The sequence below is a fragment of the Halichoerus grypus genome, chromosome 3, assembly GCF_964656455.1.
Source record: "Halichoerus grypus chromosome 3, mHalGry1.hap1.1, whole genome shotgun sequence".
Classification (NCBI taxonomy): Eukaryota; Metazoa; Chordata; class Mammalia; order Carnivora; family Phocidae; genus Halichoerus; species Halichoerus grypus.
Window position 1 is genome coordinate 51,241,292 of NC_135714.1, and position 17,589 is coordinate 51,258,880.

Here is a 17,589-nt window from a genome sequence, read left to right on the forward strand (position 1 = left end):
TGCTGTGCCTTTTACTCCTGTAATGTATTTATTCCATAGCTGGAAGCCTGTATCTCCCATTCCCGTTCACCCATTTTGCCTGATCCCTCACTCTTCTCCCCTCTGCCATTGGAGACAACATGGATGGACTTAGAGGGTATTATGCTAAGTGAAATAAGTCAGATTGAGAAAGATACCATATGATTTCACTCTTGTGGAATCTAAAAAAAAAAAAAAAAGATGAATAAACACACAAAAAAAGCAGAATCAGACCTATAAATAAAGAGAACAAACTGATGGTTGCCAGAGGGGAAAACTTACAAATTTTAAAAATACCCAAAATCTATTTAGAATCTATTTGACATTTTATAATATTCAGAATAACTTTTTCATTGTCTGGTTGCCCTTTAGCAAGAACCATACATTGAAAAGGTTTGAATTTCACTTTTTATGGAGTCAGTGCAGCTTTTGTTTTGTTTAGGTTTGTTTTATGTTTGGTTTTTGCCTACCTAACAAATTGTAATATTTTGTTTGTCTTTTTGTGTGTTTGTTTTTGTTTTTCTTTTTCTAATTGAGCAACTCTTGTTGGCATTTATAAAACTATTGTTTTAAAAGTAGATGTCATGTGTGTGTTGCGAGAGTGGTGGGGGGTGGGAGGGATGGGGTGGCTGGGTGATAGACATTGGGGAGGGTATGTGCTATGGTGAGCGCTGTGAATTGTGTAAGACTGTTGAATCACAGACCTGTACCTCTGAAACAAATAATACATTATATGGTAAAAAAAAAAAAAAAAAGAGGATAGTAAGAAGGGAAAAATGAATTGGGGTAATCGGAGGGGGAGACGAACCATGAGAGACTATGGACTCTGAGAAACAAACTGAGGGTTCTAGAGGGGAAGGGGGTGGGGGGATGTGTTAGCCTGGTGATGGGTATTAAAGAGGGCACGTATTGAATGGAGCATTGGGTGTTTAATGATGTAGTGTATGGTGATTAACATAAGATAATAAAACAAAAAAAAGTAAATGTCCGACATGATTTACACAAGTATATTTTCTTGCTTATTCTTAAAATATATTTCTGTTAAAATCAGTACTGATTTTGTTAAAAATATAAAACTTTGAAAACTGTGGTTGCTATTCAAGAAAATCAATATGGATCAAAAATTGCACACTTACACCAATAAAGTTTGAACGTAAAAATCAGCATGTCATTTACTCTATGTACAATCAAACATCGAGTCTTTACGGGAGTCTATTTTAACAGAATAAATTAATGATTTCTGGTTAATAATAACAGTGACTTTTGGGAAAACAAATAAATAAACACAAACCAACCTGCCTAAATCATTAGGGAATTTATTATTATTCATTAATTCATAAAAAATATAAGTGTGCACCTATAAGGGGAGAGACATGTTCAATGTTTGTATATCTCTAAATAATAGACAAATTCTGCAAGAAATGAGAGAACGAAGTGTGGCTATCCAGGGGCAGAGCTTTCTAGACAGACAAGCAAAAGGAAAGGTTCTGATTTAGGAGAAGCTTTAAGCCTTGTAGGTTTAAAGGATTGATATGGGAATCAGTATCTCTCCTACCTTGTTAGTTCTTTGTAGGAATAAATACTTGAGTGATAAAATTTTCCTCTTTGTAAGAAAGCATAAAGTGAGGTTATGCCCAGCTATGTAGCAGAGCACTAAATGAGAAATTTTAGTTCATGCTATGGTTAAATTAGTTTACTTATTTTTCTGATGTTATACCAGCATAGTACACACAGTTGTATCTTATTATTTGGATATATGTCACTTCACACAGTATTGGTAACTCACTTACCATGTTTGATTTCATTCCAAATATTTCTATTTAATTATGGTTGATTTCCTTTCAAATATTAACTCTTTCGCTGTGCAGTGCTAAACTAATTGAACATCCATAAATAAGTTTGGGTCCAATTCTTTTTTCCAATCATAATATTCAAAAATATTTCAGTGGCATATTTGCATTGGAAGGAGTAGGAATGGCTACCATGAGTAAGAAGTACTGAACTTCTACATGAAGTTTACATAAGAGAGAAGAAAGAGGTAATCAGGATGGAGGAAGAGGGATAGCATGTGTAAATGCCCTTGCATGAAAGGGAACATGGTAGGTATCAGGGACAAGAAAGGTCAGTGTGGCTGTGGTACAGATATTAAAGGTAAGGGAAATCTTGATTTGAGATGAGAAAATCAGGAATCAAATCACTCTCTATCTTCTAGTATCCCTAAGACCTAAATTTTGTTTCACTAAGAGTTTAGTCATTAAATCAGGTTCATTTTTTTTTTTTTTAACAAATTGCTAACAACACATCTCAGTGTAGCATCTTGAATAATAATTATTCTCTTAATCTTTAATTTGGTAAGCTGAGGGAGAGAGAGACAGAGAGAGGTTATTCTCACAGTATGCTATATATTCTGTTGTAATAAATGCCCTCAACTTTTTCTGTACTTTACTTTTATTTTATTTTATTTTTTTTTAAGATTTTATTTATTTATTTGACAGAGAGAGAGATAGCGAGAGCAGGAACACAAGCAGGGGGAGTGGGAGAGGGAGAAGCAGGCTTCCCGCCGAGCCCGATGTGGGACTCGATCCCAGGACTCTGGGATCATGACCTGAGCCGAAGGCAGACGCTTAACGACTGAGCCACCCAGGCGCCCTGTACTTTACTTTTACTTTTAACTTTAAAGTAAAATTTATCTTGGATTTTGACTTACTAAAGGTAACTTATAAAACCATTGTTTCTTTCCTATTAATGTTGCCCATGAGAAGTACGTATTTTATTTTATTTAGTTTTATATCTTGAGCTCTTTATATATAACCTCACAACTTTATAATTTTAAGCTTCTTGTAATATTTCTAAATTTCCAGATTTCTTTTACTGTGATCATTATGAACTTATATTACCTCAACTTTAAGGTATACTTAGTAGTTCTTTGTATATAAATGTGCAAGTTGGTGTGTATACATTATTTAAAGTTACTTAAGATATAGTTTCTTAAATGTAATCCATTTTAATTTTGTTTATAGACAAACTTTAAAATTATATCTGTGTCCTAGTTTATCTCCTTCTTCATCTATAGGTATTAATGTATTACTTACTGTACCACTGGGTGACGGAATCTTCTAGAACTCTCTTTCATATCATATATATATGGGATCCTCAAATAAAAGAGGAGATATATCAGCAGAGGTCCTGTGTATTCAGCCAAAAATACCTGAAAATAAGAAGGTGATTTAAATCAAAAAATAAACTTTTGTAGATATTATTAAGATTTATATATAAACATAAGCATGTCTATAGACTTAGCCTACTGAATGAACTGGTAAAATGTGCACGTGGCATTATCTATTCTTTAAATTGAATTATACTGGGTGCTAATATAATTCACAAGAAGTCTTCCTTGCAAGAACTAGCCAAGACTTAAGGACAGGACAATTATAAATGGTGACTTTAAAATAAAAAATAAATACTGAAGCTAATGATTTCTTCACAAATAGTACACAGGAGTTTTTATTTAACTAACCAAACTATTATAAACATATTTCTTAGTGTCTCTCCAGCCCCATACACACTCCATCTTCTATGTGAGCTGTTCCTATAACTGAATGGAATTGGGCTACAGTGACTTTTTTTTTTTTTTTTTAATTTACATGGCCAGGTCATCTTGAATTTGATTGATTTGACACTGATTCAAATTGAAATAATTTAGTTCTCTCTTCTGGAAATTTTAGACTTTAATTCTAATGAGTCTGAGTAGGTAGTTAAAAGGATTGCCTTCTGAATTCTGGAGCTGAGAGTCAACCATATATATGGAGAGATATATCTGATCTATAGAGAGATAATCTTAAAATTTGGAAAGATAATTGGAAACAAGGCTGTTTGTGTGAAGATTCACTGGCTGACTGGCCTTCTGATAGTTTTCTAAATATTATGATGGTCCATTATTTAGTTTTGTTTTGATACTAAAACCAGGTTAAAGTCACTCTGGAATTCATACAGAGAAAGGAAAATAATTTATCTCTGAGTGTTCAAAGAGAAAGAATGCAGACATGACAATGATAAATTCAACTGCCATTACTGCTTTGCTTTGTCTTTGCCAATTTTCATCATTTTCTAAGAAAGAAAACTTAAAGCTGCACATGTTTTACTCAAATATGCAGGTGTGCACATTGATTAGAAATTATATTCTTATTTCTCATGAGAACTTTGTATAACTACATGGTTAGATTATATGATATATATATATGCATGTTTTATATACATAATTATATCTGTGGGTATATGTACACACAAGTATAAACATTTATATATGTAGGTTTCTTAAGGTATATTTTTTCCATTTAATAGTATTGATCAGGGCGCCTGGGTGGCTCAGTTGGTTAAGCGAATGCCTTCGGCTCAGGTCATGATCCTGGAGTCCCGGGATCGAGTCCCATATCAGGCTCCCTGCTCAGCAGGGGGTCTGCTTCTCCCTCTGCCCTCTTCCCTCTCGTGCTCTCTGTCTCTCATTCTCTCTCTCTCAAATAAATAAAATCTTAAAAAAAAAAAAAGAGTTAATAGTATTGATCATCCCATTAGCCATGAAAGACTTTTATATGAGGGTAAATATGCAACATATGATAAAGTCAGTGTAAAGCAACTTTTTACTGATAGACTATATTAATTTATGGCATAAAACATGCCTGATTATTCAGATGTAAAGAAAAAAGTGTTGACCACTTTGAATGTCTGATAATAGAGTTTAGTTAATACTCCAGAATAATTACAGTAATTATTTTATTAAAACAAAATATTTAAAATATTTATTTCAATGCCATCTGATCTAGTCAAGTTAATTTTGAGCAAATCCTCTAGTAATATATCAGTAATGAAAAATGTTATGAACAATAGTTAACCTTGACCACCTGTCATTCTTTATTAAGTTAATAAAAATGCTATCACAAATATGAAGTTTCTTTGGATCAGGAAATTAAACTACAGTCTTATCTCCATCATACCCTAAAAATAAATCAGGAGAACCTGGTGGCTTACAGTAATATGTTCAGGGAGGCCCAATATTTTATCACAAATATTGTTCATGTTGAAACATGGGGGTTAAAACAGTACTAAAGTATGAAGGTGATATCCTGACCTGAAAGAAGTAGAGAATGATAAGAATTAACTTTTGGACAATGCATCTTTCAAAAAAAAGTATATTTGGGTGCAAATAGAAAAAAAGGGAGTGCAATGTTTTATTAAACTTAGAAAGTAATCTGAAAATAGTTTTAGAATAAATAAAAACAAGGACCAGATAGACAAATATTAATAAGACACACTTCTGAAAAAGGAATTTTTCTTCTCCTACTAAAAAGAAACAAATCCAAAACCAAAGCCAAATAAACAAATATGCCAGTTATAAGCCCTAACAAATCAGATGAATTTACAAAGACTAGGAAGTCCATTATAATCCAAAAGTTTAGTAGAAATTACATATTCAAAATAAGCAGATATACTTTCTTCTTACTTTGAATATATATATATATTATATATATATATATATATAAAATACTACTTTTAAATTGAACTTATGTCCAATATGAAATTATTTTCATGCTTTTCCTTTATAGAATGATCACTATATTAAACTAATGTGTTGCTTTAAATGTAAAATTTAAACTGATGCTAGGCATAGGATATTAGGCATCCTAGGTAATTGAGTTTTTTTTTTTTTTTGGAACTTCCGTAGAATATTCAACTTGGGATATGTCTAAATTGAAAAAGGAAGAAGACAATAAGATGTTTTAGAAATATAAATTGAAACACACAGCTGCAATTGTTGCAAACTGATTAGAATCTTTGTGCTTAGACTGGGATTAATGCATTTCATCCTCTCTTGAAAAGAATAAAACTTTTTAGTGCTATTATTATTGGGATGATGTTGGCTTCACTTATTTTTTAAAATTACAATTGACAGTTGAAATCAAAATAAATTGCATATTTCACAGTTGCTGAAAATTACTGACAAAATAAAGTAGTGCCATCCTTAATCTTCTAATGATGGTAGAGTTATTAAAATTATGAGAGCATTTCTCAACAGTAATAGCACTTTGTACTGAATGAGAACTATTGAAGCTAACGTAATACTAAAAGAAGTTTTTGTTTTGTTTTGTTTTAATTTAACAATTATATGAATAACGTATAATGGAGAATTTTATTCTAAGTTATTCAAACCATTGTAATGAGATCAGCAAGAAAAGTTGATCAAAATGTTTTTCAGGGTTCAAAGAGCTACTGAGTCATTGAGAATTGAGAATTAGGATTTTTTAAACAGGACTCTAGAATACTGATTGACTCTAGGATTTGAAGTCTGACAACATCCTGAGAAGAAGACTAAATCTTTTGAGGGTGCCTGAGAATGAAGGGAAAAAAATTGTTGGTTGGCATCTTTTAAAGACAGAAATGGCCTTATAAAATCTCCAGGATTTGGGTTAAGAGCCATGATGAAGCAAAAATGGATCTGTCTTTACAGGTACTAAAGCTCAGCCTGAAATCATTTCAGTCAATTGGATTAAGATGACGTGGGCCAAATAATGCTATTAGTCCATCTACAGGATGATAAATCAGTTTGAATAGAGGGTAACATGATCCTCGGCCTCAAGTTATCTTTACAGGTTGTTCATATATATTTTCCTGCACTAGGTCAGAAATATAAAAGTATAATAAGAGTAAAGATATTGTAATCAAATCCAAAAGAAACAACAGACATTCAAAAGAGATAAACTGAAGATCCACAGAGTAGAATTATCAGACACATACATTTAAAAAATGATCTTTTATATATTCAAACAAATAAAAAAACAAGGTTGAGTATTTCAGCAGATATTTGCAACCTCTGAGAAGAAAAATATGGAAATGTAATAGGAGTCCCAGGAGGAGAATACAAAGAGAATAGTGGAAAACCAAATATTAAAGAGATTATGATAATTTTTCAAATTAAATATTTATACCAAACAGTAGACTCAGATAACACTATAAACCCAAAACAGGATAAATAGGAACATAATTGTAACTGTGTGCATCATCGTCAAACAGTGATAATCAAACAAAAGACAAATTTAATATGAGCCAGAGAAAAGACACAGTATTTTAAAAGAGCATAGTGGACTTTTCAACAGATGCATGGGAGTCAAAAATCAAAATTACAAAATTTTGTAAAGTGAAGAGACAAATATAACTGTCAATATGGAATTCTTTTTTTCCACAAAAAAATTTTCCCAAAATAGTTCAATAAATACATTTTCGGATGAACTGAGTTGAGAAAATTCACCAATGGCAGAACCAGAATAAATCACTAAAGATGTTCTTTCGGAAGAATGATAATGATCACAGATACAAGCTCAGCATTAGAAGAAATAACTAAATTAGAGTGAAAATGATAAATCTAAATGAATATTGGCCATATAAAATTATAGTAGTGGATTTTTACTTAACAGTACCTAGAAAATTAAAATATACCACAATAGAAGATTAGTCAGGAAGAGATTAAATGTCATAAAGTCATTCAATTATCTATGAAGTATTTTCACATCAGTAAACCTAAATTAAATAATTTCTATTAGTGTTCAATATTTTAAAGATGCACATTTTAATCTCTTGGGTAACCAGTAGAGTTGGCAAAAAAGAAGATATAGCCAAAATAACCAAAAGGCTAATAGAAACTGAAATATGACAATTAATTCCAAATGGGGATGAATATAAAAATAGAACAAAAGAATTGTAGAACACAGGAAACAAAGATACTAATCTGGATGATAAAATTAGATATTTCTTTACAATAAAAATAGGCTATGATTAAAATGTAAAATATAAAAAACTCTTAAACTGTTAGAAGAAAACATAGGAGAAATCTCCCATATCTAGGGCAAGGCAAAGGGTTCTTGCACATGACAGCAAAGACAATATCCTTAAAACACTGATAACTTAAACTGTATTAAAATCAAAAACTTTTTGCACAAAAAAAAGAAAGAAAGAAAGAAAGAAAGAAAGAAAGAAAGAAAGAAAGAAAGAAAAGAAAACCACAAATCTCATTAAGAGAATGAAAAGGCAAGCTAAAACTGAGAAGAAATATTTGCAAACCACTTATCAGACAAAAGGCTTTATCTGGAATATAAAAGGTACTCTTATAACTCAACAGTGTGTATCAGATAAATAAAAACTTATGTTTATACAAATACCTACACACAGATTGATAACAGCTTTATTTATTGTGAAATACTGAAAGCAACGCAAATACCTGTCAGGGGGTGAATGGATAAACAAACTGCTACATTCATACAACCAAATACTACTCACCAATAAAAGGAACTGAGTATGGATACATGCAACAACCAGGATGGATCCCAAAGGCACTGTACTTAGAGAAAATTAAACATCAATTTCAAAAAACAAACAAACAAAAGCAAAAAAAAAAAAAAAAAAAAACCATCTATTTCTGTTTATAGCATTTGCTACATGACAAAAATATAGAAATGAAGAACAGATTGGTGGTTGCCCCAAGATAGGGAAAAGAGTATATAAATATAGAGATTAATATGAGAGAGTTCCTTTGTGGGAATGGAACAATTCTGTATCTGATTGTGGTGGTAGATACCTGAATCTTTGCAAGGAATAAATTGCATAGAACTATAGGACAAACAGGAATGAACGTAAAAATGGTGAAAAGTGAATCGGATCTTTAGTTGATAGGATCTATATAATGAGGATTATTATATTAACCGTCTATCCTGTCTTTCAGTAAGTTCAATGAGACAAATATTTTCTCAATATTCTGTGACAGCACACTCTTACTTCATGAAAAATATTATTAAAATCTTATTTTTGACCTTGATAAAGAGATTGTCTCTAAAAAAACAAAAACAAACAAAAAAGCCCAACCCTAGGATAATGCTTTTATTATAGAAGCACATTTTAATATCTTATAAATGTACAACAATGTTATAAGTGGTAAATATTGCTTTTATTGTATAATTTAGTAGACATAAAGTGGGTGTGATTGTAATGTAATGTGTATATTTTTAGCATTTAATAGGACTGATTCATTTGGAGCAAAAGATCGTGTGAAACATAGGGTTGATTTAAAAATATTCACCCTATTTCCAGAGTTCTCTTTGTCACCTAGACTTTCCTTTCAAATAAGCTATAATTTTCTAGTACAATTGTCCTAGAATTCCACCTTAGCAATTTCTCTGCTCAGTGCTTATCCAAATGATGCAGCTGGAATTTCTAATGAACTCACCATTAATGCCACTCATCCTGACAAAACTTCTGTAGACAGAATTCCCTTTTCATCATAAATGTGGACAAAGACTTTGAATATCTTAACCTTTGAAGATCAGAACGTGCTTGTCTAAAATCTCCTTTAGTAAAGGTCTGTTGATATCACATTTAAGCATTAAATCCTTTGCTTACATAATGCATGCATTAATAGGCTGTTTTATAAATACAATACTTAACAAGGATTCAGAATACTCTAAACTCAGTTTTTTTTGTGCAACAAATTAGTACTCAAAAACTCAACCAAGGAACTTTGAAAACTAAAGCAATTATTTAAGCAATAACAATGAAAAATAAATAATGAACTAAATACAGGAAGATTATTAAAGGACAGATTGTCAGAAAAATAAAAGATGTGACAATATTTTAATAGATGCAAACTTGAATTTCTCTATTTGAGAATCAAATAATAATGAATAAATTGTCCTGTGTTTGCAATAATTTTAAAAATTGAATGTTTACAGGGAAAACAAAGTACTGTGTCTGATACTGTTGACTGTTAATGATGGCAAAAGAAAAGCTATCTTAATATAGAAAATATTAAAAGTGCAATCCAACAAAATCCTAGAGAAGAACATAGACAGTAACCTCTTTGACATCGGCTACAGCAAGTTCTTTCAAGATACATCACCAAAAGCTAGTGAAACAAACACAAAAGTGAACTTTTTAGACTTCATCAAGATAAAAAGCTTCTGCACTGCAAAGGAAGCACTCAACAAAACAAGGAGGCAACCCACAGAATGGGAGAAGTTATTTGCAAATGACACTACATATAAAAGGCTGGTATCCAAGATCTATAAAGAACTTCTCAAATTCAACACCTAAAAAACAAATAATCAGGGCGCCTGGGTGGCTCAGTTGGTTAAGCGACTGCCTTCGGCTCAGGTCATGATCCTGGAGTCCAGGGATCGAGTCCCACATCGGGCTCCCTGCTCAGCAGGGAGTCTGCTTCTCCCTCTGACCCTCTTCCCTCCCATGCTCTCTGTCTCTCATTCTCTCTCTCGCAAATAAATAAAATCTTAAAAAAAAAAAAAAAAAAAACAAATAATCAAGTCAAAAAATGCGCAGAAGACATGAACAGACACTTCTCCAAAGAAGACATACAAATGGCTAACAGACACATGAAAAAATGTTCATCATTAGCCATCAGGGAAATCCAAATCAAAACCACACTGAGATACCACCTTACACCAGTTAGAATGGCAAAAATTGACAAGGCAAGAAACAACAAATGCTGGAGAGTTTATGGAGAAATGGGAACCCTCTTACACTGTTGGTGGGAATGCAAGTTGGTACAGCCACTTTGGAAAACAGTGTAGAGGTTCTTCAAAAATTTAAAAATAGAGCTACCCTATGACCCAGCAATTACACTACTGGGTATTTACCTCAAAGACACAGATATAGTGAAAAGAAGGGCCATATACACCCCAGTGTTTATAGCAGCAATGTCCGCAAGAGTCAAACTGTGGAAAGAGCTGAGATGCCCTTCCACAGATGAATGGATAAAGATGTGGTCCATATATACAATGGAATACTACTCAGCCATCAGAAAAGATGAATACCCAACTTTTACATCAACATGGGTGGGACTGGAGGAGATTATGCTAAGTGAGATAAGTCAAGCAGAGAAAGTCAATTATCATATGGTTTCACTTATTTGTGGAACATAGGAATAGCATGGAGGACATTAGGAGAAGGGAGGGAAAAATGAAGGGGAGAAAATCGGAGGGAGAGAAAAACCATGAGAGACTATGGACTCTGGGAAACAAACTGAGGGTTTTAGAGGGGAGGGGGTATAGGGGGATGGGTTAGCCTAGTGATGGGTATTAAGGAGGGCAAATACTGCATGGAGCACTGGGTGTTATACCAAAACAATGAATCATGGAACACTACATCAAAAACCAATGATGTATTGTATGGTGACTAACATAACATAAGAAAATAAAATTAAATTTAAAAAGTGCAATCCCAGAGGAGCAAGATGGTGGAGGAGTAGCAGAATTAAATTTCATCTGGTCCCAGAAATTCAGTTAGATAGGGATCAAACCATTGTGAATACCTACAAACTCAACAGGAGATCGAAGAAAAGAATAGCAACAACTCTCTGAACAGAAAAGGGACCACTTTCTGGAAGGTAGGACGTGCAGAGAAGTGAATCCGAGGTGATATTTGGGAGGATAGACGGTGGAGGAGGGGGCCTCCATCAGCCTCTACCGGCAAGTGATAGAGCAGCAGAGCACAAAATCAGAAATTTTAGAAGTCGGCTCTGCTAAGGGACATCGCTACAGTGGCTAAATGGGGGGTGGAACCATCACTGGGAAAGTGTGGTCCCAGGACCCTTGGGATCACAGAAAGACTGGGGGTGCCTGAGTACAGCAGAGCTCCCAGGTATCAGAACGGGGAAGTCGGTTGCAGAGATGGAGCCGAGGAGTGGGCTCTCAGCTCGGGGTTGCCATAAACCGTGATCCGCGGCACAGTCGGGCCACTGCTCCTCCAGCAGGGACCCAACAAGCGGCAGATCCAGGGAGACTCCCCTTCCTCCCCCGGAGGAGGGGCGCAGGAGCACACCGTAGGGATCTGCTGGGTTTGGAGACTTCACACGGGGTGGTGAGCCAGAGATACAAACACTGGGTCACAGGCTGGGTGAGCACAGAGTGTGGCCGGAGACGGGGAGACGGGAATGATTGACTGCTTTTCTCTGGGGGCGCACTGAGGAGTGGGGCCCTGAGTTCTCGGCTCCTCCAGGGTGGAGATTGGGAGGCCGCCGTTTTTACTCTCGTCCTCCAAAGTCTAACGGAAAGCTTGCAGGGAACAAAAGCAGATTACTTAGCCCATACCAGGCAAGGGCAGGGCAATTCTGCCTCCGGCAAAGACATCAGGGAACCACGGCAACAAGCCCCTCCCCAGCAGATCAGCAAGAACCACCAGCCAAGACCAAGTTTACCGATCAATGAGAACGGCAAAACTCCAGCCCTAGGGGAATACTGAACATAGAATTCATGGCTTTTTTCCCATGATTCTTTAGTCGTTCAAAGTTAATTTTTTTTTAACTTTTTCTTTTTTTTTTTAATTTTCTTTTTCCCTTTTTCAACCAACATCTTATCAATCCCTTTTTTAAAAAAATCTTTTTTATTTTTCATTTTTAGAGTCATATTCTATCCCTTCATAGTAGTTAACCTTATCTTTGATATATATATATAAGTTGTTCTCTCTTTAAAATTTTGGGATACAGTTTCTTCTAACAGACCAAAATATACCCTAAATCGCTAGTGTATGGCTTTGTTCTAGTCTCCTACCTGATCACATTCTCTCCCTTTTTTTTTTTTTAAATCCTCTTCTTTCTTTTTTCAACCAACTTTTTATCTTATCAATACCTTTTATAAAATCTTCTATAATTTTCACCTTTACAGTCATATTCCATCCCTTCATCATATTTACCCTTATTTTTGTACCTACATAAGTTTTTTCTTTCTTTAAAATTTTGGGAGGCACTTTCTTGAACAGACCAAAATACACCCAAAATCTAGTGTGTGGCACTGATCTGTGCACCAGCCTGATCATATTTGATCATTTTCTTTTTTTTATCTTTTTTTTTTTCTTTCTTTCTTTTTTTTTCTTTCTTTCCCTTTCTTTTCCCCCGGTTTCAGGTCTCTTCTGATTTGTTTAGCGTATATTTTTCTGGGGTCGTTGTTACCCTGTTAGCATTTTGTTCTCTCATTCATCTATTCTGTTCTGGACAAAATGACAGATGGAAAAACTCACCTCAAAAAAAAAAAAAAAAAAAAAAAGGAACAAGAGGCAATACCAAATGTCAAGGATCTAATCAATATGGACATTAGTAAGATGTCAGAACTAGAGTTCAGAATGATGATTTTAAAGATACTAGCTGGGCTGGAAAAAAGATAGGAAGATATTAGAGAAACCCTTTCTGGAGAAATAAAAGAACTAAAATCTAACCAAGTCAAAGTCAAAAAGGTTATTAATGAGGTGCAATCAAAAATGGAGGCTCTAACTGCTAGGATAAATGAGGCAGAAGACAGAATTAGTGATATAGAAGACCAAATGATGGAAAATAAAGAAGCTGAGAAAAAGAGAGATAAACAACTACTGAATCACAAGGGCAGAATTCGAGAGATAAGTGATACCATAAGACGAAACACTATTAGAGTAATTGGGATCCCAGAAGAAGAAGAAAGAGAAAGAGGGGCAGAAGGTACATTGGAGGAAATTATAGCAGAGACCTTCCCTAATTTGGGGAAGGAAACAGGCATCAAAATCCAGGAGGCACAGAGAACACCCTTCAAAATCAATAAAAACAGGTCAACAACCCGACATCTAGTAGTAAAACTTACAAGTCTCAGAGACAAAGAGAAAATCCTGAAAGCAGCTTGGGACAAGAGGTCTGTAACCTACAATGGTAGAAACATTAGATTGGCAACAGACTTATCTACAGAGACCTGGCAGGCCAGAAAGGACTGGCATGATATATTCAGAGCACTAAAGGAGAAAAAATATGCAGCCAAGAATACTATATCAGCTAGGCTGTCATTGAAAACAGAAGGAGAGATAAAAAGCTTCCAGGACAAACAAAAACTAAAGGAATTTGCAAACACGACACCAGTCCTACAAGAAATATTTTTTTTTTTTTTTCCTACAAGAAATATTGAAAGGGGTTCTCTAAGCAAAGAGAGAGCCTAAAAGTAACATAGACCAGAAAGGAATACCGACAATGTACAGTAACAGTCACCCCACAGACAATAAAATGGCACTAAATTCATATCTTTCAATTGTTTTCCTGAATGTAAATGGGCTAAATGCCCCAATCAAAAGACACAGGGTATCAGATTGGATAAAAAAAAAACCAGACCCATTGATATGTTGTCTGCAAGAGACTCATTTTAGACCCAAAGACACCTCCAGACTGAAAGTGAGGGGGTTGAAAACCATTTACCATGCTAATGGACACCAAAAGAAAGCTGGGGTTGCAATCCTTATATCAGACAAATTAGATTTTAAACCAAAGACTATAATAAGGATGAGGAAGGACACTATATCATACTTAAAGGGTCTGTCCAACAAGAAGATATAACAATTGTAAATATCTATGCCCCTAACGTGGGAGCAGCCAATTATATAAGCCAATTAATAACAAAAGCAAAGAAATACATTGACAACATTACAATAATAGTGGGGGACTTTAACGCCCCCCTCACTGAAATGGACAGATCATCTAAGCAAAAGATCAACAAGGAAATAAAGACCTCAAATGACACACTGGACCAAATGGACTTCACAGATATATTTAGAACATTCCATGCCAAAGCAACAGAATACACATTCTTCTCTAGTGCCCATGGAACATTCTCCAGAATAGATCACATCCTAGGTAAAAAATCAGGTCTCCACTGGTACCAAAAGACTGGGATCATTCCCTGCATATTTTCAGACCGCAATGCTTTGAAACTAGAAGTCAATCACAAGAGGAAAGTCAGAAAGAACTCAAATACATGGAGGTTAAAGAGCATCCTACTAAAGAATGAATGGGTCAACCAGGAAATTAAAGAAGAATTAAAAAAATTCATGGAAACAAATGAAAACGAAAACACAACTGTTCAAATTCTTTGGGATACAGCATAGGCAGTCCTAAGAGGACTGTATATAGCAATACGAGACTTTCACAAGAAACAAGAAAGGTCTCAAATACACAACCTAACCCTACCCCTAAAGGAGCTGGAGAAAGAACAGCAAATAAAGTCTAAACCCAGCAGGAGAAGAGAAATAATAAAGTTTAGAGCAGAAATCAAAGAAATAGGAACAAAAAGAACAGTAGAACAGATCAATAAAACTAGGAGCTGATTCTTTGAAAGAATTAACAATATTGATAAACCCCTGGCCAGACTTAACAAAAAGAAAAGAGAAATGACCCAAATCAACAAAATCATGAATGAAAGAGGAGAGATCATAACCAACACCAAAGGAATACAAAAAATTATAAGAACATATTATGAGCAGCTATATGCCAGCAAATTAGATAATCTGGAAGAAATGGATGCATTCCTAGAGATGTATAACCTACCAAAACTGAACCAGGAAGAAATAGAAAACCTGAACAGACCTATAACCACTAAGGAAATTGAAGCAGTCATGAAAAATCTCCCAACAAACAAAAGCCCAGGGCCAGATGACTTCCCAGGGAAGTTCTACCAAACATTTAAAGAAGAATTAATACCTATTCTTCTGAAACTGTTCCAAAAAATAGAAATGGAAGGAAAACTTCCAAACTTGTTTTAGGAGGCCACCATTACCTTGATCCCAAAACCAGACAAAGACCCCATCAAAAAGGAGAATTACAGACCAATATCCCTGATGAACATGGATGCAAAATTCTCACCAAAATACAAGCCAATAGGATCCAACAGTACATTAAAAGGATTATTCACCACGACCAAGTGGGATATATCCCTGGGCTTCAAGTTTGGTTCAACATCCACATATCAATCAATATGATACAATACATTAATAAAAGAAAGAACAAGAACCATATGATCCTCTCAATAGATGCAGAAAAAGCATTTGACAAAGTACAGCATCCTTTCTTGATCAAAACTCTTCAGAGTATAGGCATAAAGGGTACATACCTCAATATCATAAAAGCCATCTTTGAAAAACCCACAGCGAATATCATTCTCAATGGGGAAAAAATGAGAGCTTTCTGCCTAAGGTCAGAACACGGCAGGGATGTCCACTATCACCACTGCTATTCAACATAGTACTAGAAGTCCCAGCCTCAGCAGTCAGACAACAAAAAGAAATAAAATGCACCCGAGTCGGCAAAGAAGAATTCAAATTCTCACTCTTCGTAGATGATATGATACGTTATGTGGAAAACCAAAGGACTCCACCCCAAAACTGCTAGAACTCATACAGGAATTCAGTAAAGTGACAGGATAAAAATCAATGCACAGAAATCAGTGGCATCCTATAGACCAACAACCAGACAGAAGAAAAAGAAATTAAGGAGTCGATTCCATTTACAATTGCACCCAAAACCATAAGATACCTAGGAATAAACCTAACCAAAGAGGCAAAGAGGCTGTACTCCAAAAACTATAAAATACTCATGAAAGAAATTGAGGAAGACAAAAAAAAAAGGAAAAACGTTCTATGCTCATGGATTGGAAGAACAAATATTGTGAAGATGTCAATGCTACCTAGAGCAATCTACACATTCAATGCAATCTCTATCAAAATACCATCCACTTTTTTCAAAGAAATGGAACAAATAATCCTAAAATTTGTATGGAACCAGAAAAGACCCCGAATAGCCAGAGGAATGTTGAAAAAGAAAAGCAAAGCTGGTGGCATCACAGTTCAGGACTTCAAGCTCTATTACAAAGCTCATCATCAAGACAGTATGGTACTGGCACAAAAACAGACACATAGATCAATGGAACAGAATAGAGAGCCCAGAAATGGACCCTCAACTCTATGGTCAACTAATCTTCGACAAAGCAGGAAAGAATGTCCAATGGAAAAAAGACAATCTCTTCAACAATGGTGTTGGGAAAATTGGACAGCCACATGCAGAAGAATGAAACTGGACTATTTCCTTACACCACACACAAAAATAGACTCAAATGGTTGAAAGACCTAAATTGAGACAGGAGTCCATCAAAATCCTAAAGGAAAACACAGGCAGCAACGTCTTCAACCTCAGCCGCAGCAACTTCTTCCTAGAAACATCGCCAAAGGCAAGGGAAGCAAGGGTTAAAATGAACTATTGGGACTTCATCAAGATAAAAGGCTTTTGCCCAGCAAAAGAAACAGTCAACAAAACCAAAAGACAGCGGACAGAATGGGAGAAGATATTTGCAATTGACATATCAGATAAAGGGCTAGTATCCAAAATCTATAAAGAACTTATCAAGCTCAACACCCAAAGAACAAATGATCCAATCAAGAAATGGGCAGAAGACATGAACAGACATTTTTCCAAAGAAGACATCCAAATGGCCAACAGACACATGAAAAAGTACTCAGCATCGCTCAGCATCAGGGAAATCTAAATCAAAACCTCAATGAGATACCACCTTACACCAGTCAGAATGGCTAAATTTAACAAGTCAGGAAATTACAGATGTTGGCGGAGATGCAGAGAAAGGGGAACCCTCCTAACCTGTTCGTGGGAATGCAAGCTGGTGCAGCCACTCTGGAAAACAGTAGGGAGTTTCCTCAAAAAGATGAAAATAGAACTACCCTACGATC

General features: G+C 34.9%; 1 protein-coding gene across 1 annotated transcript in view; it reads right to left on the bottom strand.

The window, feature by feature from the left end:
* Positions 1-17,589, bottom strand: part of TECRL (trans-2,3-enoyl-CoA reductase like) — a 113,791-nt gene that overhangs the window by 27,454 nt on the left and 68,748 nt on the right. The window contains exon 5 of the mRNA XM_078068182.1: positions 3,111-3,226. Coding sequence (XP_077924308.1) covers positions 3,111-3,226 — 116 coding nt within the window. The remainder of the gene's footprint in view (positions 1-3,110; positions 3,227-17,589) is intronic.